Below are 26,857 nucleotides of genomic sequence, written 5' to 3' on the forward strand. Positions count from 1 at the left end.
ATCTGCGCTCTACTGGCCTCCATGGGTACCAGGCACGCATATATGTACGGTGCACATATATGCATGCATGCATGCATGCAAAACACTCATACACATAAAACCAGCCTAAAACCACATTATTAGACAAAAGATCCAAACGCTGCATAATTCAAAACCCAAAGATTGAGCGAGTCACAACAGCAAACCATCCCACAAAATCAGGGAATCAAGTATAAAGATCTTGTGCAGTTGAGATAAAAGTGTTGCCGGCGCCTTCCAGGTCCCAGAGTCATTTGATCCACGGCCTCCAGGGATCCCCACACCAGGATTCGAGCCAGTGGACTAGTAACCCCCGGGGCAACGCCTCCGAACCCCCTCCGGACAAAAACAGGAAGCTGAGCCCGGAAGGAGGAGGGGCTGCGCAGGCGCACTGACTGCACCCCGCTTTCCTCTCAGGAGTCTAAGGACAATGCTGGGCAGTCTTTCCGGAAGTGGGGGCGGAGCGTGGCAGGGACCTCAAAGTCCCCAGGCCTTGACTGGACCGCGCCCGGTACTTTCCGAGCCGCTTGCTCGCGGAGAGAGCGTGGCGTCAGCGGAGAAGCTGTGCTGGGTGGAGGGGCGGGGGCGTTCACGGAAGGGGCGGGGCGCTGGAGGGGGCGGGGCGTCGCGGAGGGCCTAGCTGCCCAGAGGTAGTCTCCAGCTCCGCGGTGCTGCTGAGGAGAAGGAGGAGAATGTGAGCCGCCGCCCGGCCTCCCAAGACGATGCTCGCTGTCGTGGGCGCGGCGGCCCTGGTGCTGGTGGCCGGGGCGCCTTGGGTGCTACCCTCAGCTGCAGGTGAGCCGAGGGGCCTGTGCGAGGGCCGGGCACCATGGAGGGAGAGCTGGGCGCGGGTGACCAGAGTCCGCGACGCCCGCCCCCTGCGCCGCTCTTCAGCCTGAGGACGCTACCCGGGCCGAGCCTCAGGGCTGCTGGTGGGCGGGAGACCAGACAGCAGCAGAAATGCGCTCCCAGCCTAGTGCGGTTTGTCCCGGGCTGAGAGGAGTGAGGTGAGAGGCCCCCTAACCGGCCCGAAGTCAAAACCAGGAAACCACTGGGCTAGTTACATCGGGAGAATGCCCACTAAGGGGAGAGACAAGAGTTTTCATAGTGATGTGAGGAACCTAAAAAAGACGACCTAGCCTCACTCCTGGAGGAAAGTTCTGATTCCTCTTAGAAATCTGTATATCTGGGAAGTAAGTGATTGCCCCAAGTCTCACCCCGAAGATGGCCCATTTCTGGCTAGACGTGCATGATGTACATGCAGGCAAAGTGGTCACACATATACAGTAAATCGGAAAAAGACTATTATGAACAGAATACTGTAACTGCTACAAATGCTCTTGGGTCTTTTGTTAATCTCATGAGCACATTTGCTGCTCTTTCTGCACAGAATCAGTAAATCCCAACAGTTGGACTGGAGATCAAGCTAAGAGGATACGGATAACAGGATAGAGTCAGTTTAGGGATGACATCAAAGACTCCGTTGGTGGTACTGGAAGTGTGGCTCAGTGGTAGTGTGCACTTAGCATAGACAGCACTGAGAAACTGACAACTCAGAGTGGGGAGACTTGATGGATAGCTCCTGGTGGCTGAAAAGAAAGAAATTCAGACATCTCAGATGCATCCTCTTACATAGGATGTAACTAGAGGCAGTTCTGTAACCCTCTGGAGTAGAAGCTTGACAGGCGACATGACATGATAGTCTGAGGCAGAAGTTTTCAAAACAGGAGATAACAGTGGAGCCAGACATAGCGTTAAAGGACACTTTTTAAAGTTAAAGCCTCGTTCGGGCTGGAGAGGCGGCTCACAGGTAAGAGCACTTATTGCTCTTGCAGAGGGACCTGGATTGGTTCCCAGCACACAGTTGGTGACTTGCAACCTTCCCTAAATCCTGCTTTGTTCCAGGGGATTGGAATACACTTTTCTGACTTCCTTGGCTATGGGGCACATGTGGTGCACACACAAATGTGCAGGCAGAACACGTATACACATACAGAAAGTCTTTAAAAAACTTGCCTTGATAAGCAGGCATGGTTGCATCAGTGTCACACAAAAAGGACTTTACATCACATTTTAACACAAAGGAGTGACTCTGCTTTGCAGTGAAATTAAAAAATTTATTCTGAAATGTGAGACATACATGTTAAAGGAGTAAGGGGGCCTGTTCTCGGAAGAGTCACAGGTCTATTCTCTACCTACTTGTCCTTGAAGTGTTAGGTTAGTGTCTCAGTTAGGGTTTTACCGCTGTGAACAGACACCATGACCAAGGCAAGTCTTATAAAAGACAACATTTAATTGGAGCTGGCTTACAGGTTGAGAGGTTCAGTCCATTATCATCAAGGGAGGAGCAGGGCAGCATCTAGGCAGACATGGTGCAGGCAGAGCTGAGAGTTCTACGTCTTCATCTGAAGGTGGTTAATGGAAGACTGGCTTCCAGGAAGCTAGGGTGAGGGTCTTAAGCCCACGCCCACAGTTGGAAGACCACACCTCCAAATAATGCCACTCCCTGGGCCAAGCATATTCAAACCATGACTGGTAGATTCAAACGACCAGCAGTGGCACTTGTTTCTGAAGGCTCTGGAGCAGCCTTTTTCCCAAGCCTCCTCGTGCCTGAGGTGCAGATGGGCCTGAGCTCTCACTCCTATTGGAGGAAGAAGCTGTCTAACTATGGTCCTTGCTTGAAGTGTCCTATCGTGATGTAGCTTCTTTGGAAGTGTCTAACCCACACAATTAAGGCTATGAGAGACAAGGCATTATATATTAATAAAGGCTCGATACAGCTAGATAAAGCAATGACAGAGGTCTGTGTACCTCATGTTTCAGCTGTATGCCATTTGCAGTATGGTGATGAAACCTCGCTGTCCTCCCTGGGATGGGGATCTTCCCTTTGTCCAGGATGTCCAGATAACCAGTGAAATCATAGAGATTATTATATTCTAGAAACCCTCTTATTTGTCTAATAATGTCCCTTGTCACCCCAACTCCACTGTAATCACAGTGTGCCATATTTATTTTTATCATCTTATCGGGCCTATCTTGTTAAACGTTGTCATAACTGTGTACATACGTACGTAGGAACGAATCCAGATCGAGCTGGACTCTTTTTTTTTTTTAAGATTTATTTATTTATTATATGTAAGTACACTGTAGCTGTCTTCAGACACTCCAGAAGAGGGAGTCAGATCTTGTTACAGATGGCTGTGAGCCACCATGTGGTTGCTGGGATTTGAACTCTGAACCTTCGGAAGAACAGTCGGTGCTCTTACCCTCTGAGCCATCTCACCAGCCCGGAGCTGGACTCTTTAACTGCAGTCTGAGGCATCCACTGGAGGTCTTGGGCTACAACTCCCACGTCAGAGGGGGCTGCTGTATACTTTCCTATGTTTGAATAAATTCTGCCCTGGGTCTGGAGATGGTTTAGTGACTGTGTAATTACACTTGCAAAAGACCTGGGTTCAATTCCTGACACACACACTTGGTGGTTCACACCCACCTATAAGTGCAGTTGTAGGAGATCTGACACCCTCCCCTGCCCTCCATGGAGTACATAGACACATGCAGGCAAAACGTTCTCACATAAAACAGAACACATACATCTAATTTAAATTTTTAAAAATACAATTGTTATTTCCCGAGATTAAAATATATTTATGCTATGTCCCAGGTTCCTTTCTTCTTTCCACACCCTCCCACATAACACACCACTTCCACCACCAACCCACTCTCTTACCAAACTCTTGCTCTGTGTGTGTGTGTGTGTGTGTGTGTGTGTATGTGTGTGTATGTGTTCATCTGTATTCCTAAATAAATGGTTAACAACCTTCTCAGTCTGTATGCTACTTGTGTGTATGTTTCCAGGGCTGTCCGTTTGATGCTGGATAACTGAGCTCTGTGTTCTTTCTTCCCTGGAGGAGACTATTTTTCCTGCTCTCAGTTGCCTGTAGTCCACCGCCACCCCTACCCACCTGCCAAGGATTGAGGCCTCCAGAGGTTTTCCCTTTCACATTAACATGTTGGCTGGTCGTGTGCTTATTTGGTCCATGGCTAGGCAGTCACATAGATGAGACTTTATGGGTATAGCCTCTGACATTTCCAGGAGATAGAGTCTCACAGCAAAATCCTTGTTCTTCTGGCTCTTAGAGTCTTTCAGCCTCCTCCTCCACAATGATCCCTGAGCGGTAGGTGCAGGAGCTGAACTGTAGGTGAATCAGTAGGGACTGGGCTCATATTTTCTGTTCTGGTCTCCATCTGTTGCAAAGAGAAGTTTCTTTGATGATGTGTACTGGCTGGCTTTGTGTGTTATCTTAACACAGCTGGAGTTATCACAGAGAAAGGAGCTTCAGTTGAGGAAATGCCTCCATGAGATCCAGCTGTAAGGCATTTTCTCAATTAGTGATCAATGGGGGAGGGCTTATTGTGGGTGGTGCCATCCCTGGGCTGGTAGTCCTGGGTTCTATAAGAAAGCAGGCTGAACAAACCAGGGGAAGCAAGCCAGTAAGAAACATCCCTCCGTGGCCTCTGCATCAGCTCCTGCTTCCTGACCTGCCTGAGTTCCAGTCCTGACTTCCTTTGTTGATAAACAGCAATGTGGAAGTATAAGCTGAATAAACCCTTTCCTCCCCAACTTGCTTCTTGGTCATGATGTTTTGTTCAGGAATAGAAACCCCAACTAAGACAATGTATGAGAACTATACTTACTTGTGGGCAGAAGGAAAAGTATTTAGAATATTGTTAGTGCTTATGCTGGCTTTAGTAAAGTGAAAATGGTAGGTTCTCTTCCAAGACTCCTGCTGTCACCAGCCATAGGCATTTGACAGGGTTCCAATACCAGTCACAATCTCTGTCCTACTGAGCAGATCTTAAGTCTAGAGAACTGTAGTTACCAAGGTACATGTGCCACTATTACCCTGGGGTTTCTGTACCGTACTGGTCATTACTGTGGTTTGTAGGCATCATAGCAGGAAAAAAAAAATGAAATGAGTGCATTCAGTGATGTTGTTGATGTGATTAATAACAACTTATAAAATATTTTTACAGCATATAAGTAATAATTTGTTGCTTGTTGGTTTTATAGGTGGAGAAAATCTGAAACCTCCTGAGAATATAGACGTCTACATTATAGATGACAACTACACCCTAAAGTGGAGCAGCCACGGAGAGTCAATGGGCAGTGTGACCTTTTCAGCAGAATATCGAACGTAGGTGACTGATTGGCTTGCTGGAATGATAGGTGTCATAATTTCCTTTTAATGTGGGAAGCATTTGGTTGTTTTCAATCTAGGAAATGTTATGTCTCTTGCACATAATGTTTGTAACTTTATCTCCGTGGAGACTGAGCTGAGATGAAGGGCTGGTGGATGACCGAGCAAGTAAAAGTGCTTGCCCCACGCCTGACAGGCTGAGTGGATTTCCAGAACCCACATGGAGAGAAAGAACCAACTCCTGCAAGTTGTCCTCTGACCTCCATTCATGTTGTGGTGTATTTGTGCACGCTTGCGTGTGTGTGTGTGTGTGTGTGTGTGTGTATGTATGTGTGTGTGTCTGTCTGTCTGTCTTGAGGAGGCTTGAGGAGACCTTCTCTTCATGGATGTCACACATACTCTAAATGTATAGCAGCACCTCAGCTGTCTGCACTGAGAGGAGAGTCCCCGAGGGCCATGATGGGCCTTGAAACAGGCCCCCAAGCAACTGTGGTTAGTTTTCCTGTCATTTCCAGCACACACAGTGGTTTCTTTTTCTTTTCTAAATTACAAGTTTAGCTCATGGACTGGAGAGATGGCTCAGTAGTTAAGAACACTGGCTCTTCTTCCAGAAGTCCTGAGTTCAATTCCCAATAACTACATGATGGCTCACAACCATCTGTAATGGGATCCAATTCCCTCTTCTGGTATGCAGACATACATGCAGACAAAGCACTCATGGACATAAATAAATAAACCTAAAAGAAAGAAAAATGTCAAGGTTTATTTTATGTATGTGTTTTGCCTGTATGTATGGATGTGTACCATCTGCATACCTAATGCCTGTGGAGGTCAGAGGAGGGCATCAGATTCCCTGGAACTATAGTTACAGAAGGTTGTAAGCCATCTGTGTGCTGGGAACGGAACCCAGGGCCTCTGCAAGAGCAGCCATCTCTCCAGCCCCAGTGTTGTCAGCCACATCAGTATTGTTGACCCTGGATTTCCACAGACTCTTACTCAGTACTGACCTTCTACTTCCCATCTTCCAGGAGGATAGGCAGGCTCACGGGAGGGGCAGCCCTCCATCTCCTGCTTAGTGTTGGGGCTTCGTCTGGTCCCCTGTGTAGGATGGAGTCAGCAGGGAAGAAAGGAGTTGTGAGCACTTTCCAAGTCAGGACCCAGAGCTGCACCCACTGGTTACTAAACGGAGATAATGATCTTATAGCTTCCTGAGTGTGTCTGTGCACACCCGTTTTACCTCTAGTGAGTTTTCTGTGTGCAGGTTTCAGTTTTGATACCACTTGGTTTTTGACGTAGGTTGGGATTTTTTTCACCCACCAGCTGGCTTAGGTAGAGTGAGGATATTGAAGAAACCCATGAAGTTACCCTGTAATAAAGAGCAGACAGCCAGAATCTCAACCTCCTGTAAGATCAGCCCCAGCTGCTTCCCAATTTTCTGACCTCACAAGTACCCACAGTAACTAATGTATGCACACCCACATACAGACACATTCAAACATAATTTTAAAAAGAATCATTGAAGACTTAAAGAGTCCAGCAAACAGACAATAATTGGCTTTGGAAAGGCAGAGGAAAAGTTGGCCACAAAGTGCTAAGGTCTGTCGCCCGAAGGTTAGATAGTCTATTCCTATAGGTTTCAAACAGGAATATCAGATCAATTCCTAAGTTTTCAATAAGGAAATTAAAGCCTAGAAATACAGATTCATTTCCCAGAAGTCACACAGTTATCATGGCTCAAGGCAGCCGAATCTGCTTCTGTCGTATGGATCATTTATTTCTGTTTCCTTGAAGTATTAATGTAACCACTCAGAAGATTGAAGCAAAAACTATTAAAAATTAACTAAATTGCTGGGGCAGAGGGAAGTGCATGCCTTTAATTCCAGCACTCAGGAGTCAGAAGCAGATGGATCTCTGAGTTCCAGACCAGCCTGGTGAATAGAGTCAGTCCCACGATAGCTAACTGTCTCAAAAAAAAAAAAAATTTAAGAAATGTCTAATCATTCAAGTAATAACTTGGCTCATATGTATCAAAGAAGAATCAGAGTCAGAAAGATGTTAACATGGCATCATCTCAAGCAAAATAAATTCTCTTAGTATGACTGCCACTGTATGTTTCCCAGATGTTTCTCTTCCGTCGTCACGAAGCTGCCTCCTTATGTGGGCTGTGGTCTAAAGTGACCTTCCAGGTCTCAGGAGGTGGATTCCTGGCGACCCTGCAATGAGTGGCTTAGTCGCAATGAGTGGCTTAGTCCCGAAGCTTCACTTAGACCTTGAAAGGCACTTGCTTGAGACATGTCTCTAATGGCAGTGGCCTCTCCAGTCCTCCACGTGACAACCCCTGGACACGCACTGGACACAGTCCATGACGTAAATTGGCTGCGCATTGTCACCAGCCTGTTAGAGGCAACCATTGTTCATCTGGGGGAATTTTGACCTTTCACTCAGGTTCGCTCCATCAGCACAGTGACACTCACCATAGGAGATACATTCTTTTTTTTTTTTAAGATTTATTTATTTATTTATTTATTTATTTATTACATGTAAGTACACTGTAGCTGTCTTCAGACACTCCAGAAGAGGGAGTCAGATCTTGTTGCAGATGGTTGTGAGCCACCATGTGGTTGCTGGGATTTGAACTCTGGACCTTTGGAAGAGCAGTCGGGTGCTCTTACCCACTGAGCCATCTCACCAGCCCAGGAGATACATTCTTAACCTAACTATGATGGTGAATAGAAAACACGTTTTAAAAGCCCATGTATACATTTGCTCATTCCGATTTTTTTTTATTATTATTGTTATTATTAAAAGAAAAGACGAGGCGAAGTGGTTAAAAGTGCCTGAATGTCAACATACTACAACGACCAAGTGTGAATTCTCTTTACTGGACACAAATGTGTATATCAAAACACAGTTTCGTGTCAGAGCAGAGGAAGGGAACAGCACATCTTCGTGGAATGAGGTTGATCCGTTTATTCCATTCTACACAGGTAAGAAGCCGCCATGGCTGGCTATATTGTTCCTCTCTTCCTCTCTAATGAGCATTACAAGCGCAGTTCTCTGGTGCAGCTCCCTTCTGCAGAGGCCTCTTCCCTGGCCTTCTGTATTAGTGGCTTTCCCCGTGTGGTTATCAAGAGCCTTTTAGCAGGTCCATAAAGCCAGGGCTCTTTTCCTCGGATTTCAGAGATGTTATTGGCATGTTCACTCGGATTGTCTCTTATCCACACAATGGACATGTGTGTAACTTACTGCAGAGGCTGAGTAGTCCACGGGAATGAGTTTTTTGTTTTTAAAGTAGAGCAATTTCATGCCTTCATGTTTCTGGGGTTTGGGGGTTTGTTTGTTTGTTTGTTTTTCTTTTTTAAAAGTACTTTTGCCAGACTGTGGTTGTGTAAACCTTTAACCCAAGCCATGGGGAAACAGAGTTAGGTAGACCTCTGAGTTCCAGGACAGCAAGAGAAACCCTGTCTCAAAAACAAACAAACAAAAAAGTGTATATTTTAACGATGTACCCAGTAGTTTTTTCATTCTACTCTTGTAATGGTCAATGTGCTAAATGTGAAAAGATAGAACCCATGTAATCAGACGCCCTTCGACAGCCTCAGGTTCTCTTTTAAGCTTTATTTTTATTTATGCATATGTGAGATGTGTATGCTACACATATGTGGGGCTGGGGGAGGCCAGAAGAGGCTCTAACATTTGCTGGAAGTGGAGTTAGGCACAGCCTGACAAAGGAGCTAGGAATTGAATGTGGCTCCTCTGAAGGAACAGCAGATGTCTTAGCTGCTGAACTGTCTCTCTAGCTCTCAGCATCTCTGTAAAGGGAAACGCTGCCCTGTCCTGTCTGACAACGCAGTGACATGCATCCAATTTGTCACCCCCATTCGCTTCTCATTGCTGCCACGTCCCTCCCTCTCACGTGCTACAGAAGTCAGCAGCCGTGCCTCCTAATAGGTTCATGCCCAGGCTTCCCGCTTGGTGTCTCTGGGCACACCTTTGACATGGCTCCTTTCCCTTGAAACACTTCCTGGCTCACCGGGGTCACTGCTTGCTCCTCAGTCTCCTGATTGCTCCGTTTGTTTTGTTTTTTGTTTTTTTCTTTTCTTCATTCTCTTCTCCAGGATATTAAGGATGGGCAGAGAAGGGGTGGCCATGAAACTGTTTTTGACTCCCAGAATTACATCTCCTGCCCCAGTCCTCCCTCTGAGCATAAGACTGGTACAGTCTCTATTCAGTGTGTACCTTCATGTTAGAAGCCATCCCACAATAAAAATGGTCAAATGGGGCACTCAGTCTCTCCCGCAGCCCTCACCTGGCTGTGGGAATGACATCAGCTGGTTATTTATTCAAGCTCAGACCCTGGATTCATCTTTAGCCTTTTTCTACACCTATAATGTATATTTGTATATACACCTATAATGATCTGGATTAGCATGGGCTCATATATTTGAATACTTAGTGGAACTATTTGGAAAGACTAGGAGGTATGGAGGTATGGCCTTGGTAGAACTGTGTCACTGGGAGTTGGCTTTGATATTTCAAAAGCCATGTCATTCCTAGTCCGTGCTCTTGGTCTCTGACTTGCTTGCCCTCTCTCTCTCTCTCTCTCTCTCTCTCTCTCTCTCTGCCTCCTGATTATAGGTCAGGTGTAAATTCTCATATACTACTCTACTACCATGTCTGCCTGCCTGCTTCCCTGTTCCCCTCCCTTGATGGTCACAGATTCTACCACCATGAGCCCCAGTTTTCTTTGATCAGTTGTCCTGGTCATGGAGCTTTGGCACAGCAATTGAAAAGTAACTCAGACAATGCCTTGGCGCATTCTGCCTGACCCATCACGTGAGGATAGCAGAGATGGCACCTATGTTTTTACCAAGGCACTTCTCTTTACTGATCCCTTGCTGACCATCCTGCTTCCTCATCCCTTGGCCAGGCTGATGATTCTAAATCTGAATGGGATTTTGGCTCTTTGCCAACCTCAGCCCCTCCCACCCACCCTATACCCTTCACTGTCCTATCTTAGAGACTTCACATGCTCTCCACAGGGCCTGGGCTGCTTTTCCGCCATGCGTTTGCTTCTACTAGGAGGTTTCAGAACAGCTTTCCTGGTAACTTACCAGAGGCAGCATTTGCTGCCATTGTCAGAGTTACCTGGTTTTCTTTGGTGCATAGATGCATCTCTCTTCAGGTTGCTCTTGCCAGGTCTTCCCAAAGTGTGAAATGCACGTGGGACTTTTGTCTGTCTTACTACACCAGGGAAACATTGTTTATTATTAACATTTTGGAATGATACTACTGTAGTTATGTAATTGTTCTTTGATGTCAACAGCTCACATGAGCCCCCCAGAAGTACGTTTAGAAGCTGAAGATAAAGCCATACTAGTCCACATCTCTCCTCCCGGACAAGACGGGAACATGTGGGCACTGGAGAAACCTTCCTTCAGTTACACCATACGAATCTGGCAGAAGTCTTCCAGTGACAAAGTAAGTTTCTGTTTTTACCTGTTTGATGTGAGAGAAATAGAGGTGAAAGAATTCTAAAATTTGACTATTTTTAAATTTTTTTTATAGAAAACTATTAACTCTACGTATTATGTAGAAAAGATACCAGAACTCTTGCCAGAGACTACTTACTGTTTAGAAGTTAAAGCAATACATCCGTCACTTAAGAAACACAGCAATTACAGCACTGTGCAGTGTATAAGCACCACAGGTAATGAAGAACCGTGTTAGATTCCGTAGCCGAGTACCCTCAGCATTTTAATTGGGGCATTTTCTCCTCTTAATTCCTGAACTGTTTTATATGATAAGGTTTCACAATGGCTTAATAGTCACTAAAGCAAACCACTGAGTTAGGGGTGTGGTTGGACATTTGTCCTAGTTCAATTCCCAGTACCACACATGGGAGGGAGGGAGGGAGGGAGGGAGGAGACGGGAGAGAAGGTGACAGCACTTACAGAGTCCAAAAATCACTTTCCTGGCAATTTTTGTCTCAGTGCTATGAAATTTCTACTCAAAAGTTGATTTTTCTCATATGGTAAATGCTTTTTATTTACCTATAATACCTAGCATAGCTTTTAGCAGAGTGGCTGGTGTCCCTCCACCCCTCACCCTGCGCCCTCCCCTCCCCAGTGGACATGAATTTGTTAACAAGGAACACAGCCTGAGACACTGCTAGCCGGGACAGTGATTAAGGTCAGGGTGGGAGCTGGCCCGGTCATGGCTTTAGTTATAAATTTAGTATGTTTTAACTCTTAAAGTCAAATTAGATAAATGTGGCTCCGTATCACTAGCTCTAAAATGTATGTATTCTTTGGCTTCTAGTGGCAAATAAAATGCCTGTGCCAGGAAATCTCCAAGTGGATGCCCAAGGCAAGAGCTATGTCCTGAAATGGGACTACATTGCGTCTGCAGACGTGCTCTTCAGGGCACAGTGGCTTCCGTAAGTCCTCCTCCAGTGTTCCTTACCCAGTCTGCCGTGTGCTCACGTCACTTCTGTGTTCCTTACCTAGTCTGCCGTGTGCTCACGTCACTTCTGTGCTCCTTACCCAGTCTGCCGTGTGGTCACGTGACTTCTGTGTTCCTTACCCAGTCTGCCGTGTGGTCACGTGACTTCTGTGTGCAGAGGCTTCCACAGAGTGGCTGGCTGAGAGCTGAGTGCGGTGCGTTGGGAAGCACGGACTTGCATGTAGGTTCCTTGCTCCAGGGGCTGACGGGACAACTGCCAGAGCAGAGACAGATACCTGACGGCCACCTCTGACCTCTGCACATTCCCGCACATGCACTGGTACATACATCACATGTAGCTGGATGTGCATGTGTGCCTCACACACACACGCATACACACGCACACGCATACACACACACACGCACACTGGCTCAGGTGCAAAGAAAAGAAAAATAATGTGTAACTGAGGAGGATGGTTTCATACAAACGTTCTCCTGCATGGTCCTGAGGTTGTGGACAGAAGCCATGTCCTGAAGCTGTAGAGATGAGGCAGCCCATCAGAGGCTGTTGGATGAGACTGTCCTAGAGACAGTCATTACTTATAGCTCAGGCCTTAGCTTAGGCTATTTCTCATTGTATAACTTCTTTAACCCATTTGTTCTAATCTGAGTTCTGCCATGTGGCCCGTTAATTACATCTCCTTTAGTCATGGTACCTGTTTCTTCCTTGGAGCCTGGCTGGCAAATCTCCCAGAGTTCCTTTCTGCCTGGAAGACCCGCCTATCCTTGCCTGCTTTGTTGTAGGCGATTGAGCTCTTTATTAAACCAGTTAGAAAGGGGGTGGGGGGGTGCTGGAGAGATGGCTCAGTTGTTAAGAGCACTGACTGTTCTTCTGAAGGTCCTGAGTTCAAATCCCAGCAAGAACGTGGTAGCTCACAACCATCCGTAATGAGATCTGATGCCCTCTTCTGGTGTGTCTGAAGACAGCTATGGTGTACTCACATATAACAATAGATAAATCTTTGGGCCAGAGTGATCAGGCCTGAATCGAGCAGGGCCAGAGCAAGCAGAGGTCCTGAGTTCAATTCCCAGCAACCACGTGATGGCTCACAACCATCTGTACAGCTACAGTGTACTCATATACATAAAATTAAATCTTTTTTTAAAAAAAGAAATAAAATGAGGGGAAAGGTGTTTACAAAACACTGAGACAGGTGATGCTTCATACACTAACAAGACCAAAGTCTCAAATCTCTGTACTCAAATCTCTGGTAGAGAAGTCAACATATGAATAATACAAAGACAGTGCACAAGACATTACCTTAACATATGGCCTTTACAGCTGTGTTAGGGTTCAGCTCAGAGGTCATGTCCACTACAGAGACATTAAATTCCATTCATCCAAAATGGTGGATTGGACCATTAAGTGCTGCTTCAAACTCCCCTCCTCTTTGGCAGATAATGCACCCTAGGGCAGCCCCTTCTCTTCAGGTTGTGTACACTCTATGGGGGGATGCTAGGGAGTGTGCCCCTGAGGAGGAGGGAACCTGGGATGTCCTAGAACAGTGTCTGCCCTGGTAGGAGGGTGTCCTGCTAGAGGAACGGGATATTTGGACAGAGAGAAGCGATTTAAGGAAACAGAACTTTAAGAGAACGGTTGGGAATCTTGCTCTTGGAGGCAAGGTGGCATGGAGTCTGTTGGGGAAGCTATATATGGCCAGTCTCAGGTATTGTACGCTTGCTTTGAGCTGTGCTCTCTGGCCAAGTGCTCACCCTTGGTGGGATGTTCTCTGTAATGGATGGCACAGATGAGTGCTATGGGCTCCTGCAGGGCTGTGTCAGCACAGCAAGCATCTCTCCACAAGGGAACAGTCCCGTTTGTAGTGCTAGACAGCTTTTGTGACAGAAATGTTCCCATTATAGCCACTCTGAAGCTAGCAGCTTGAAGACTTTGACCTTGGACCTGGGGTGAACGCATGCGCGTCATGCGGTTAGGTAGTTACTGTAGCATGTGATGGCTGAATGGAGCTGCAAGAGCAGGTACGATGTAACTAGGATGTCTCAGCTATGGTCACTATTGCTGCAGTGAGTCACTGTGACCAAAACCAATTAGGGAGGAAAGGGTTTATTTCACACACACATCCATCTTGGAGTCCATCGCTGAGGGAAGACAGGACAGGAACTCAGATCAAACAGGACAGGAGCCTGGAGGCTGGAGCTGATGCAGAGCCATGGTGGGTGCTGCTTACTGACATGGAGGGTGCTGCTCACTGCTGGCTCCTGAGGCTCAGCCTGCTTTGTTACAGAGTCCGAGGCCACCAGCCCAGGGATCCCCACACCCACAGTGGACCAGGTCCTCCCCAATAGGTCAGTAATTAACAAAATGCCCTAAAGGCTTGTCTACTTAGAGCCTGGATGATCGGTCTGGAGGCATTTTCTCAGCTGAGGTTCCCTCCTCTCAGATGACTGTAGCTTGTATCAGGTTCACATGAAACTAGCTAGGGCATAGGACAAGGTGAGTTTTGAATATTTTTAGTAACTTATTTCTGAATTTGTATATCAGCCTTTTAATAATAACCTGCTTAAAAAATATGTTCTGCTTTGAAGAGACGACTTAGCAGCAAAAGCACCTACCAGAGCTAAGATCCCTAGAACCCAGGTAAAACCTGCAGGTGTGGCAGCACCCGAGACTCCAGCACTTGAGAGTCACACGGGGAGTTCTGGGGCAAGCTGGCTAGCTAGACTGGTCAGATCTGCAAGCTGCAAGCTGGGGAAGAGTCTGCGTCTCAGTCACGTGGAGAGCAATCAAGGAAGACCCCTGTCGTCTATTTCATGTCTTCATACCACTCACGTGCGCCTGCAAACACAGTCACACACGCATTCACACACACACACACACACACAGTGAAGAACAGCTTGCCACTTCACTGGGAATTCCCCACACACTCTAGAGCACCCGTGGCCTTCCTTTGTTGGGGATCTGTGTCTCCTCCATTGTACCAGGAGTTCCCTAAGTGGGGAAACTGCCCTCAGGTCCACAGTGCTTACTACAGTGTCTTAGGTATTATAGAGCCTCAGTACATAGTGAATTAATTCATGATTGGATTGGATTTTGTTTTTGCTTTCTGTTTTCAAAGTGGCTATTCAAAAAGCAGTTCTGGAAGCCGTTCAGATAAATGGAAACCAATACCAACCTGTGCAAATGTCCAGACTACGCACTGTGTCTTTTCTCAAGATACTGTCTACACAGGAACGTTCTTTCTCCATGTACAAGCCTCAGAGGGAAATCACACATCCTTTTGGTCTGAAGAGAAGTTTATTGATTCTCAAAAACACAGTAAGCCGAGTTTTCTTTGAGACAGTCTGACACTGTAGCCCAGGCTGGCCTGGAACTCACGGTGTAGCCCAGGGTAGCTTCAAACTTATGGCAGTCCTCCTGCCTGAGCTCCTGAGAGCTGAGGTTGTGGGTGTGGTCCATGCCTGCTGTATAGCAAGCGCTTTCTGGAGTGTAATTCCTCATGTAGGGCGAGTCCCGGAAGGTTGTTTGAAGGTGTCTTAGTGTGCAATTTCTGTTTGCATTCTTCCCCAGTTCTCCCTCCTCCTCCGGTCATTACTGTCACCGCCATGAGTGACACCTTGCTTGTTTATGTCAACTGTCAGGACAGCACATGTGATGGACTCAATTACGAAATCATCTTTTGGGAAAACACTTCCAATACTAAGGTAAAAAGCTACCCAGGAACTTTGTGACTTAGCCTCATACCGGTGATGATGGGAAAGAAAGTTAGTGGGGGAGGGAGGGCAAGAGCAAGCAGTCACAGCTCTAAGGTTTGGGAGGCCTTTTAATCTTGATGGTGGCCTGTCTGCAGTAGAGCGAATGTCAGCCTTTTCCATGGTCTGCATGACAGTACAGGTCGCCTGCATCTGGGCCTGACTTTTCTGTGTGTGAATATACAGGAGTGTGTGCAAGCATGTGTGTGTGTGTGTGTGTGTGTGTGTGTGTGTGTGTGTGTGTGTGTGTGACTGTGCATGAGTATGTGAATGTATGTATGTGTGAATATATGTGTGTGTATGTGTGAATGTACGTGTGTGTGTATGAGTGTATGTGTGTGTGTGAGTGTATGTGTGAATGTGTGGGAGGATGTGTGTGTGTGTGTGTGTGTGTGTGTGTGTGAGTGACTCTCCGTGAGTATGTGAGTATATGTATGTGAATCTGTGTGAATGTGTGTGAGGATGTGAGTGTAAGTGTGTGTGTGTGTGTGTGAATGACTTTGCATGAGTATGTGTGTGTATATATGTGTGAATGTACGTGTTTGTGTGTGTGTGTGTGTGTGTGTGTGTGTGTGAGGATGTGAATGTGCGTGTGCGCGTGTGTGTTGACAATTGCTTATGTACTATATGTTCATCACAGGACACTCATGGCGGCCAGACGATAAGCTGTGGAAGTGAGCTCTCTCTCCTGCCTTATAACTCCCGGGGATTGAATTAAGTCATCAGGTTTTGCAGCAAGCATCCTTATGTACTAGGCCATCTTGATTTTCAACTATATCTTGAGCCTCCTACTGCTGAATTAGAACCATTATTACACTTTCCCAAGTGTTCTTCTAAGGCTAAGGCTTCTCTGCACTAGAGACACTTGAGCCAGGTAATTCCTGTGCTAGAGTTGTCCTTATTTACAGGACACTTAGCATCACTAGGCTCTTTGAGGTGTCCAGCACTTCCTCAGAGTAGTGTCAACCAAGTGCCTACAAGTGGTGTTCTCACCTGTCCTCAGCTGGCACTCAGTGGAGGCAGAATTAATTCTTAGAAGACAAAGAGGGTGATGCTGGTGGCCAGCTCTTGGAACTACCCCAGCCAGTCTGTGGCCTCGTGGGAAAATGCTGTCATAGCTGCTGAATGTTTTGTTACCCAGCACTGTCGTTGCCATGGCTGACCACTACAGAACGATGATTCTCCTCCCCTTGTAAGCACATGGAGAAATAGGTGCCAGTGAAATGACTCACACAAAGCAGCAAGGCTCTCTGGGAGCTACTGTGAGCAGTGCAGGGCCGGAGGGAACCCATATTCTTAACTGTCCTCCCCGGTATAACACGATGGCAGTAAAAACAAGCCAACCCGCTAGTGCCTGTAGAATGAGAATCTCAGGGGTGCACTTACGCTTTTTTAACAGCAGGTTTTTCACTCTCTGATTTGGTTATAATGGGCTACTTAAAACAAACTTATACTGCTTAGACAACCAAGTAGGTGAGACTTGGAAGAGACTTCTTGTGAATATCAATAGAATCCAGAAAATCCATATTCTGTATCTGACTTTATGAGGCCTGAATTTGATCACTGTTGTTACTGTGTCTGTAGATAAGCATGGAGAAGGATGGCCCAGAGTTCACCCTCAAGAACCTGCAGCCGCTGACTGTGTACTGTGTCCAGGCCAGAGTGCTCTTCAGGGCCCTGCTGAATAAGACCAGCAACTTCAGTGAAAAGCTGTGTGAGAAAACACGTCCAGGTGAGATCTTCTAGATGTTTTTAATACAGCTGAAAGAGATAAAAATACTGCATTGGAATTTACGAAGAATTTCTTCTTTGCTTCAGATAGTAGAAGGTTTCCTTTCTGAACTACAGGGAATCCAAAGTGAACCAAGCCACAGCCTGCGGGATGAGGGATCACCCAGCTGAGGCCTGCAGTATTGGGGATCACCCAGCCAAGGCCTGTGGGATGGGGAATAACCCAGCTGAGGCCTTCGGGATTGGGGATTGCCGCAGGCCCTCTGGTCCCCTGTGCCTGCGTAGGAAAGAGTCTCTAGAGTAGATGGGCAGAGATTAGGATGAAAAATGACAAAAATCAGTCAAACACACAAGAGAGGTGTTGAATCTGAATGTAATGTTCCAGTCGAGCATCAGACTTTTATAATACAGAATAAATTGCAGAACAAGGCACATTGAATTTTTCCAGGTGCAAAAGGAGTGACTTCAAAAGGAACCAGATAAATGTATAACACTAGAGATTAGCACAGATGCAAGGGGAGTGACTACAAAGGGAATTTGTAGGGACCAGATAAATGTTTACATTAGAGATTAGCACTTTCTGCCAGGCAAGAGTTTTACTCTTAGAGTTAATAGCCCCAGGGTAGTTAACTCTTGACACACCTCAAGAATAATGTAGTGTCACTGACCACAAAATTCTCTAGGCCTCGTTAATTCTTATCTATATCTGAAGACTATCCATTTTCAGTATAGTATACTAATTTGCTCTTGGCATGGAATGTAGTCTGTAATACGCATTTCTATCTCAGTGAGAATATTAGACTCTATTTTCAGACACTGAATTAATGGCTAGTGCTTTATTAGCTACTGAATGGGTTAAGCTCCTTGCTGCTATCTGGAGTCTAAGAACACTGGGAAAAGGCTTTAGCTATGTTAGAATAAAATCTTAAAAGGCATTTACTATAAGGTAAAGCTATATAGAGTGCACGTGGATCCATACACTAGACTAATGCGGGAATGGAAAAATTAATTTTATGGTTTATATAGATTAGGGAGAAAATGCCAGGCCCCCGGGAAGGGAGTTTCCTTGAAACTCTTTGCTTCATGAACCAGCTTCCCAGCGTTCGCTTTGTCAAGCTGACTCCACCAGAGTCCCTGGCAGGGGATTGTGCTTGTGCTTGGTGTGGTCCGTGCTTATTGTTGCTTACTTTCTCATCTAGTGTTAAATAATTCACTGCTACTAGTTATTGATCATTGGTGAGCAGTCAGAGCACTCACTTGTAATGTCTTTAATGAACTTGAGGAAGTGGAGCTGTCTGTTAAGAAGGCTTGGATACACCTGTGCTCAGTCTTGTTAGTAGTTTACTTCCTGGTAGCAATAGGAAGAGGCTTAGACACCAACTGTCTTGCCAGTTCTGCTCTGTGCAGGGCTGGGGACACCAGCTGTTGGGACCTCTGTTCTTACAGGTCATGTCTTCATCTCCAGGGTCAGTTCTCAGGTCATCGTCACCTGTGACTGTCACTGACCACCGCAGTGCACCAAGTGCCCAAAATTGGTTTTCAGGCCACTCTGCATTTCCTCTCGTATGGCTGCTCTCATAAGCAATGTGCTGACGCTCATACTGTTTGTATTTTAGGAAGTTTTTCCACGATCTGGATTATAACTGGATTAGGTGTTGTGTTCTTCTCTGTCATGGTCCTTTATGCTTTGAGGAGCGTCTGGAAATACCTGTGTCATGTGTGCTTCCCACCACTCAAGCCTCCCCGCAGTATTGATGAGGTATGTTTTTCTCCCTGTCATCCACTAGGAAATGGGGAGCAAATGTTTGGATTCTGCAGATGATATTTGCTTTCTTGATATCCAAAAAGTTGTCAGTCTGGTGTGATTGTTTGTGCAGAATTTCAGTGACATTAGAAGCCTGGTGTGGTAGTGCATGCTTATAAAACCCAGGAAGCTAAGGTAGGAGATTTGCAGTGAGTTTGAGGCCAGTATGAGCTGAGTAGCAGATTGCATCTCCAAGAAACAAAAGAGGCTTAGGCCAGCAGGGCTAGAGAGCGGCCCTGCCCCAAACCAGGCATGGTGGTGAATTGAGGGTCAGAGGCTGCTCAGTGAGACCCTGCCTCTGAAACACGCTTGAGAATGTTAACCAGTGACTTAATGCAGAAGAGCTGGTGTGTTCAGAAGTGGTCTGCAGCAGCTGGAGTCAGCCTCAGGGCGGACGTTGAAGTGTGCAGCAGCAGGAGTGAACGTGGACAGCAGGTGATACAACATCACTCTGGCACTTAGGACCTCTCCAGGAAATAACCAGGGAGCACTGTTCATTCCGGCTTCCTGTTCCCACACAGGCACTTGATACAAGGGGATAGTCACTAGGGACCTCGGTGCCTTCTTGCTCTTCTCCTATGTCCTGGTCACAGGGCTAGAAGGCCAGCTTGCTCCAAGACAGTCAGTCTTGGAGGACACTTGAGATAAACATGTTTCAATCTGAGACAAGGGGCCACCTTGTTCCCATAGTCTGCTCTCAGCAGCAGCACATGGCTGTTGTAATGAAGTGTATGTTACAGTCTGAATAATGTCTTGTCTCTGCCTATTGTGGCATTTTTTGTTGCCATGTCCCATCTGTGAGATTTATCATACCATATCATAAATCCTATGATCCATCTGTCTTCACGTGGTGCCCTAGATGAAGTCACAGAAACAGGAATAACAAAAGCCATGAGTTCCTTTCATGGTGCTTGCGTGTTTTGCTTAGGACTCCTCTGATGATAGCACCTGAAATGATGGCACTGAGTGGGGAAGGCCTTGCCCTAGATCCTGGGAGCCAGGGCATAACACTGGGCAAGCTCTGTAAAAGAAGCTAGGCCATGAGCTGTAGAAGCCCAGAGTTCAGAGTTCAGCACATGCTTGCCGCCTGCTAGAGTTTTTAATTCCCCTTTGTGCTCTGATAGCTACAGCTGTGACACAGGTATAACCAGCCCCTTACCACCTAGGCAACAGGGTGACCTCCGTCTCTCACTTGTGCTTTTGAGTGCAAGAGAACTGGGCTGTCACTTCAAAATGTCTGTGATCCCAGCACCCCTAACCCACCCTTGGCAGCACAGTGCCTGTGTGAGGATTCTTCACAGGTTTACCCAAAAATGGCCTTGAGCCCGGTGGCCTGCTGTGCCTTCTGAGCCTCACAGTCATTCCCGGGATAGCTCATATGTCGTGATGCACACTCCGAAAGGCTGGACATAAAACAGAAGCTAGAGCTGGAGATGCAGGGTTTATTTTAAACAACCTGTTTTCCTTCCCTTTTACCATCAGTTTTTCTCTGAGCCGCCTTCAAAAAACCTTGTACTTCTGACGGCTGAGGAGCACACGGAAAGATGCTTCATCATTGAGAATACAGACACGGTCGCTGTAGAAGTAAAGCACGCGCCTGAGGAGGACCTCAGGAAGTACAGCTCACAGACCAGCCAGGACTCGGGCAACTATTCCAACGAAGAGGAGGAGAGTGTGGGCACCGAGAGCGGCCAAGCTGTGCTCTCCAAAGCTCCCTGCGGGGGGCCATGCAGCGTGCCTAGCCCTCCTGGGACCTTGGAAGACGGGACCTGCTTCCTGGGAAATGAAAAATATCTTCAGAGCCCAGCCCTGAGGACAGAGCCAGCTCTTCTCTGCTGACAGGTGCTCGGCCCAGGCTGGGGGCCGTGTGGAGGAGACAGACTTATCTGAAGTGGCTGCCAGCTTCTGCTGCCAGCTGGAAGCCCTGGGTGCTGTTTGTGCCACAGATGAGGCTCACTGATGTCAGGCATCTGGTGGTTCTGTCTCGGTGTTTGTCCTCTAGGTGACATTTAGAACATTCCGATTTTTAATCCTGCCGTAGCCCCTCAGTGTGTCACAGGTACCATTGTCTACAGCCGCGCTTCCTAACCCATACCTCACCACAGCCGTGGCTTCTGACCAGAAGTCACTGAAACCATGGAGAAAGGGGACACTAACTGGAGGAGCTGGCGTTGTTTAAGATCTCAGTGTGGCCTGGGTGTGCCCGTTGTACTCTAGTACTTGCAGAACTAGAAAATGCCAGGGACAAAAAGCAGGCATGAACCATTCAGTAAGAGAGAAGCTAGTGAACCTGATGGTGAAAGAAGACCGTGTCCAGTCAGTGTTTGTGTGAAGGCCCTGTGCTGCTCTCTGTAGCCTTCCCGTGGTACTTATAAAACCAGGCCGAACCCTGTCCTCTGTCCGGCACTATTCAGGTCCCTTCCCAGCTCCAGGTACTTAAAAAACAAAGTGTTGGGTCCTGGGGTGAGGGAACAGCTTCGACGGCACAGTGCTGCCTGCAGGCGCCTATAAGTGACCTTAGATGAATGCTCCATGAGCATCTTCGGTAGGCAGGACATCCAGCAGTGCTGGTGGCTCCAGGGCAGACTCAGTTGCAGGCCAAAAAGGAAGAGAGAGGAGTCATAGCCCTGCCCCAATCGAGCTTGTTGCTCGCTGCACTGCGCCTTTGTAATCAATCTTGGTTTTTTTGTTTTGTTTTGTTTTTTTTAACTTTTAGGTGATAACATATTCTCAGATATAGCACACAAGAGACACTACACAAATTACGTCTGAAAGTTTTGATAGAAAAGAGCTTTTGACTGGGGTAGACAGCTTGCTCCTCACTACTACCTTGTATCTCAGTCTCCTCAACAGAGAGAGAATGCAGATTGATTTTCATCCTGAGTTTTATTTTCTTGCCCGGTTTCTGGGTTCGGGTGTGCTTTCAAGGCTCTGAACAGCTTGTCTGCCCACAGGGGAGCCCGGAGACCCAGCCTTTTGGCTAAATGTTGCAGGTTCCTGTACTTGAAGGACTCCAGCTCCTCTGTAGAGGGCATGGTCATCGCGGTCTGCAATCACGCTGATACCCAGAAAAATGGCCACACAACTCAAATCTGGTGCCACGCTTTAATAATTCTACCCAGCACGGCCCAGCCCTGTTCACGGCGGAAAAGCTCCTTCTGCCAGGACAGCCTGTGAAGAAACAAGACCTCCGAGGACGTGGCCAAGGAAGGCCCAGATGCTAGCGGGAAGTTGTTAGTTGGCACTCTTTCATCTCTCAACAACTGTGACACAGGTCTTCAGGGTGAAGCCCAAAGCAGCTATCGGTTGCAGCAGCGGGTAAGGAGGGGGCTTCACCTGAGCCTGGCCTTCTGGGCGAGCAGTTCTACCTGCACACTTCAAGACAGCCTCCATGACCCTTTTCACGGCACACCGCCTGCTTTTGGTGTGACCGGGGTTTCCTGTGCAGGCACATGTTCTTAAGGAATGCCATGCACACAGGCCTGAAGAGCTGGCTCAGCGGGTAGAGCACAGGTTGCTCTTGTCTGGGATCTGAGCTCTGTCCCCAGCACCCACAGAGTGCTTCTGGTTGCCTCAGACTCCAGGGGTGCACAAGGCCATGTAAGCAAAGACATGTAAGCAAAGACAGTTGTACACAGAGAAGTCAAACCTTTTTGAAAAAAAGAAACACCACGGGCTGGAGAGATGGCTCAGTGGTTAAGAACACTGACCACTCTTCCAGAGGTCCTGAGTTCAATTCCCAGCAACCACATGGTGGCTCACAACCATCTGTAATAGGATCTGATGCCCCCTTCTGGTGTGTCTGAAGATAGCTACAGTGTATTCATATATAAAATAATAAATACATCCTTTTTTTTCTTTTTTTACTATTGGATATTTTCTTTATTTACATTTCAAATGTTATCCCCTTTCCTGATTTACCCCCCTCCCAGAAGCCCCCTATCCCATCCCCCCTCCCCTGCTTCTATGAGGGTGTTCACCCACCCACCCACTCCCACTTCCCTGCCCTTGATTCCCCTACACTGGGTTATTTATCAAGCCATCATAGGACCAAAGACCTCTCCTTCCATTGATCCATGACAAAGCCATCCTCTGCAACATATGCAGCTTGAGCTATGTGTACTTCTTGGTTGATGGCATAGTCCCTGGGAGTTCTGGGGCAGTGGGGGGTTGGGGGGAGTCTGGTTAGTTGATATTATTCTTCCTATTGGGGTTGCAAACCCCTTCAATGCCTTCAGTCCCTTCTCTAACTCCTCTATTAGGGACCCCGAGCTCAGTCCAGTGGTTGGCTGCTAACATCCACCTCTGTATTTGTAAGGCTCTGGCAGGGCCTCTCAAGAGACAGCCATATCAGGCTCCTTTCAGCATGTACTTCTTGGCACCCACAACAGTGTCTGGTTTGGTAACGCTGTACGGCATGAATTCCGAGGTGGGACAATCTATGGGTGGCCTTTCATTCAGTCTCTGCTCTACACTTTATCTCCATATTTGCTCCAGTGAGTATTTTGTTCTCCTTCTAAGAAGGACAGAAGCACCCACACTTTGCTCGTCCTTCTTATTGAGCTTCATGTGGTCTGTGAATTGTATCCTGGTTATTTGGAGCTTTGGGGCTAGTATCCACTTATCAGTGAGTACATATTGTGTGTGTTCTTTTGTGATTGGGTTACCTCACTCAGGATGATATCCTCCAGATCCATCCATTTGCCTAAGAATTTCATGAATTCATCGTTTTTAATAGCTGTGCAGTACTCTGTTGTGGAAATGCACCACGTTTTCTGTATCCATTCCTCTGTTGAGGGGCATCTGGGTTCTTTCCAGCTTCTGGCTATTAGAAATAAGGCTGCTATGAACATAGTGGAGCATGTGTCCTTCTTACCAGTTGGAGCATCTTCTGGGTATATGCCCAGGAGTAGCATAGCTGGGTCCTCAGGTAATACTATGTCCAATTTTCTGAGGACCGGCCAAACTGATTTCCAGAGTGGTTGTACGAGCTTGTATTCCCACCAGCAATGGAGGAGTGTTCCTCTTTCTCCACATCCTCACCAACATCTGCTGTCAACAGAGTTTTTAATTTTAGCCATTCTGACTGGTGTGAAATGGAATCTCAGGGTGGTTTTGATTTGTAATTCACCAATGACTAAGGATGTTGAACATTTCTTTAGGTGCTTCTTGGCCATTTGATATTCCTCAGTTGAAAATTCTTTGTTTAGCTCTCTACCCCATTTTTTAATAGGGTTATTTGGTTCTCTGGAGTCTAACTTCTTGAGTTCTTTGTATATATTGGATATTAGCCCTCTATCGGATGTAGGATTGGTAAAGATCTTTTCCCAATCTGTTGGTATTGTTTTGTCCTTTTGTCAGTGTCCTTTGCCTTACAGAAGCTTTGCAATTTTATGAGGTCCCACTTGTCGATTCTTTTTTTTTTTTTTTTTTTTTTTTTTTCGAGACAGGGTTTCTCTGTATAGCCCTGGCTGTCCTGGAGCTCACTTTGTAGACCAGGCTGGCCTCGAACTCAGAAATCCGCCTGCCTCTGCCTCCCGAGTGCTGGGATTAAAGGCGTGCACCACCACACCCGGCTCCATTTGTCGATTCTTGATCTTACAGCATTAGCCATTGGTGTTCTATTAAGGAATTTTTTCCCCTGTACCCGTATGTTTGAGGCTCTTTCCAAATTGCTCCTCTATAAAGAGAGAGAGGGGGAGAGGGAGAAGGAGAGAGCAAGGAAGGAAGAAAAGAGAAGAGACAAGACAAGAAGGAAAAGGAGAGAAAAGAAAAGAGAAAAAAGAAATGAAAAGAAGAGAAGAGAAAAGAGAAAAAAGAAAAGAAAGACCATGCACTTGAGGGCACTTTGTTTATGTTGATAGTTCTTGGAGAAGCTGAGCGCCGTCTAAGATTCATGTAAAAGCCTCATGAGAAATCAGTGCTTTCACAGACACATGTAAATAGCAACAGGCCTGTGAGCACAGCTACACAGGGGAGCTGGCTGCACTCCACTAGAATTGCCACGACGTACCTATCACAGTGACGTCTACAGTGAGAAATGCTGTTCTAGACTCATTACATATGTAATCATTTAAATGTAATCATTTAGAGCCTGGGCAGAAATCTATAACCTATGAAAATGTTCATTTAAAATCAGGTCAGGCACAAGTGTGCCTGGCTTGTTCTCATCCCAGCTGCCTAGGAATGTGGGCCAACCTCAGCCACATAGCAAGAGCCTGTCGTACACATATGTACAGGTGTAGAGGTATGTGTGCATGTATATAGGTACTATATAAAATACAGAGCCCAGAGCCTGTGATGCTTCAGATGGCCTCGGACTTCTCTGGAGACCTGGGGAACGTGTTAACAAAGCCTTCCCTAACCCCATGGAAGCCGTGTGTCCCTGTGTGCATTGGTCCTTTGGTGTTTGCCTCCCTCTGTATTGCAGAAGCTCTTTGAGCAGGGTCTCAGTTCCTCCCTGTGGCCCCCCAGCCCCTGTGACAGTGCAGCGCTGGCACAGACAGTGCCCACAGCTACCGAATGAATGAGATCTGAAATTGAAGCAGATGACTGTTCTGGCTGTTTGTGTAATGAAATAACCACGTTTGTGTGTTTCTATGCATCACCTTTGTGTCTGCATCCTTTTATATTTTTGTCTGGAGCCCCACTGTTGTATATCGACAAACCTAACACACACCGGAACCAGGACTCTGGATCTCAGGTGCTGCTCCTTTAAACTGGAATCCGTGAGGCAGAGGTGCCGTCTACAACCCGTTCCTGACAGCAGGACTTGCATTCTGGCATTCTGGATCCACACTGCTGTCCCTTCCAAGTGTTACTGTCTCTCATTCCTCTGTCTCTGAGATCCCTTCTGCTCTACCTCAAGAGACTAAGAGGGTGAACACAGTTTGTACTTTTCATCTTCCTTACAGAGAAGGAAATAATAAATTCATATTTGTTCCCAAGAAATGCTTTGTTGATTGATAATAGTGACAAATTCCAGTTGCAACCAAAGTTTGATTTTGGGTTTTTTTTAAAGATGCTCCTGCCTCAGCTCTAGGTGCTCAGATCACTGGCTGTGGCCTGACTCTTCCAAGGTGAAGAAACATCACTGCCCAAGGTCAGGCACCAGCAATAGACTAAGGAGAAGGTGCCGCCTAAATCAGCGTTCTCAACAGGTGGGTTGTGACCCCCTTGGGAGTCAAATGACCCTTTCACAGGGATCAAATATTAGATATCCTGCATGTCAGGTGTTTACATTATGATTCATAACAAGCAAAATTACAGTTAAGTAGCAATGAAAATAATCTTAGGTTGGTGTCAGTACACCATGAACTATATTAAAGGCTCACAGGATCTGAGAACCACCGCTGGATGTCCAGCTTGCTGAGCCAGCGAATTCATTCAGGTTTCTCACAAGAGCTCAGACAAGGACTCCCAAAGGCCCCGTGCCCAACTCACAGGCAGTTCGACTGGGCGTCTCCTCAGCCTCAGCCATTGCACACCGCGCTTGCAACCCCGCTGAGGGTTCTGGGGATCCTATAACTTCTTGACCTTTGAGTTTTCTAGGCTTCCTACATTTTAGGGGCTTCCCTTCTCACTCCAGGAGGGAATATTTTAATTCATTACATTTGAAACTCATGCCAGGCGGTGGTGGCACACACCTTTAATCCCAGCACTCGGGAGGCAGAGACAGGTGGATCTCTGTGAATTGGAGGCCAGCCTGATTTACAGAGTGAGTTCCAGGGTGGCCAGGTCTACACAGAGAAGCCCAATCTCGATAAATAAACACACAAAACTCTTAATATCTCCCTCCCTCCCTTCCTTCCTTCCTCTCCCTTCTGTCGCTCTTCCCCTGTCCCTCCCCCTCTCGCTCTCCCCCACCCCTGTGTGTCTGCTGTGCTGT

At 46.8% G+C, this 26,857-nt stretch overlaps 1 protein-coding gene across 2 annotated transcripts; it reads left to right on the forward strand.

Annotated features, from left to right (window-relative positions):
• Nucleotides 1–428: 428 nt before the first annotated feature.
• Ifnar1 (interferon (alpha and beta) receptor 1) lies at nt 429–25,920 on the forward strand. 2 transcript variants are annotated; one of them, XR_384931.3, is made up of 12 exons: nt 429–813; nt 5,093–5,216; nt 8,028–8,206; nt 10,546–10,700; nt 10,788–10,929; nt 11,541–11,658; nt 14,801–15,000; nt 15,253–15,386; nt 17,019–17,166; nt 18,782–18,924; nt 20,452–21,401; nt 21,924–22,835. XR_384931.3 is itself a non-coding variant. In NM_010508.2 (11 exons), the coding sequence occupies exons 1-11, from the start codon at nt 741–743 to the stop codon at nt 20,806–20,808; spliced, it is 1,773 nt and encodes a 590-aa protein (NP_034638.2). In that variant the 5' UTR covers nt 612–740; the 3' UTR covers nt 20,809–25,920. The 2 variants fall into 2 exon arrangements, 1 of the variants encoding a protein (NP_034638.2); NM_010508.2 differs by having other exon boundaries at nt 612–813; nt 20,452–25,920.
• Nucleotides 25,921–26,857: the final 937 nt, after the last annotated feature.

The sequence above is a fragment of the Mus musculus genome, chromosome 16 (assembly GCF_000001635.26).
Source record: "Mus musculus strain C57BL/6J chromosome 16, GRCm38.p6 C57BL/6J".
In the NCBI taxonomy this organism is placed as follows: domain Eukaryota; kingdom Metazoa; phylum Chordata; class Mammalia; order Rodentia; family Muridae; genus Mus; species Mus musculus.

Excerpts from the sequence above, each read along its gene's own strand:
- Ifnar1 (NM_010508.2), top strand. The coding sequence starts at position 741 with ATGCTCGCTGTCGTGGGCGCGGCGGCCCTGGTGCTGGTGGCCGGGGCG. Across the intron at positions 11,659-14,800 it reads TTCAGGGCACAGTGGCTTCC|TGGCTATTCAAAAAGCAGTT; the intron begins GTAAGTCCTCCT and ends CTGTTTTCAAAG. Across the intron at positions 18,925-20,451 it reads CTCCCCGCAGTATTGATGAG|TTTTTCTCTGAGCCGCCTTC; the intron begins GTATGTTTTTCT and ends TTTTACCATCAG.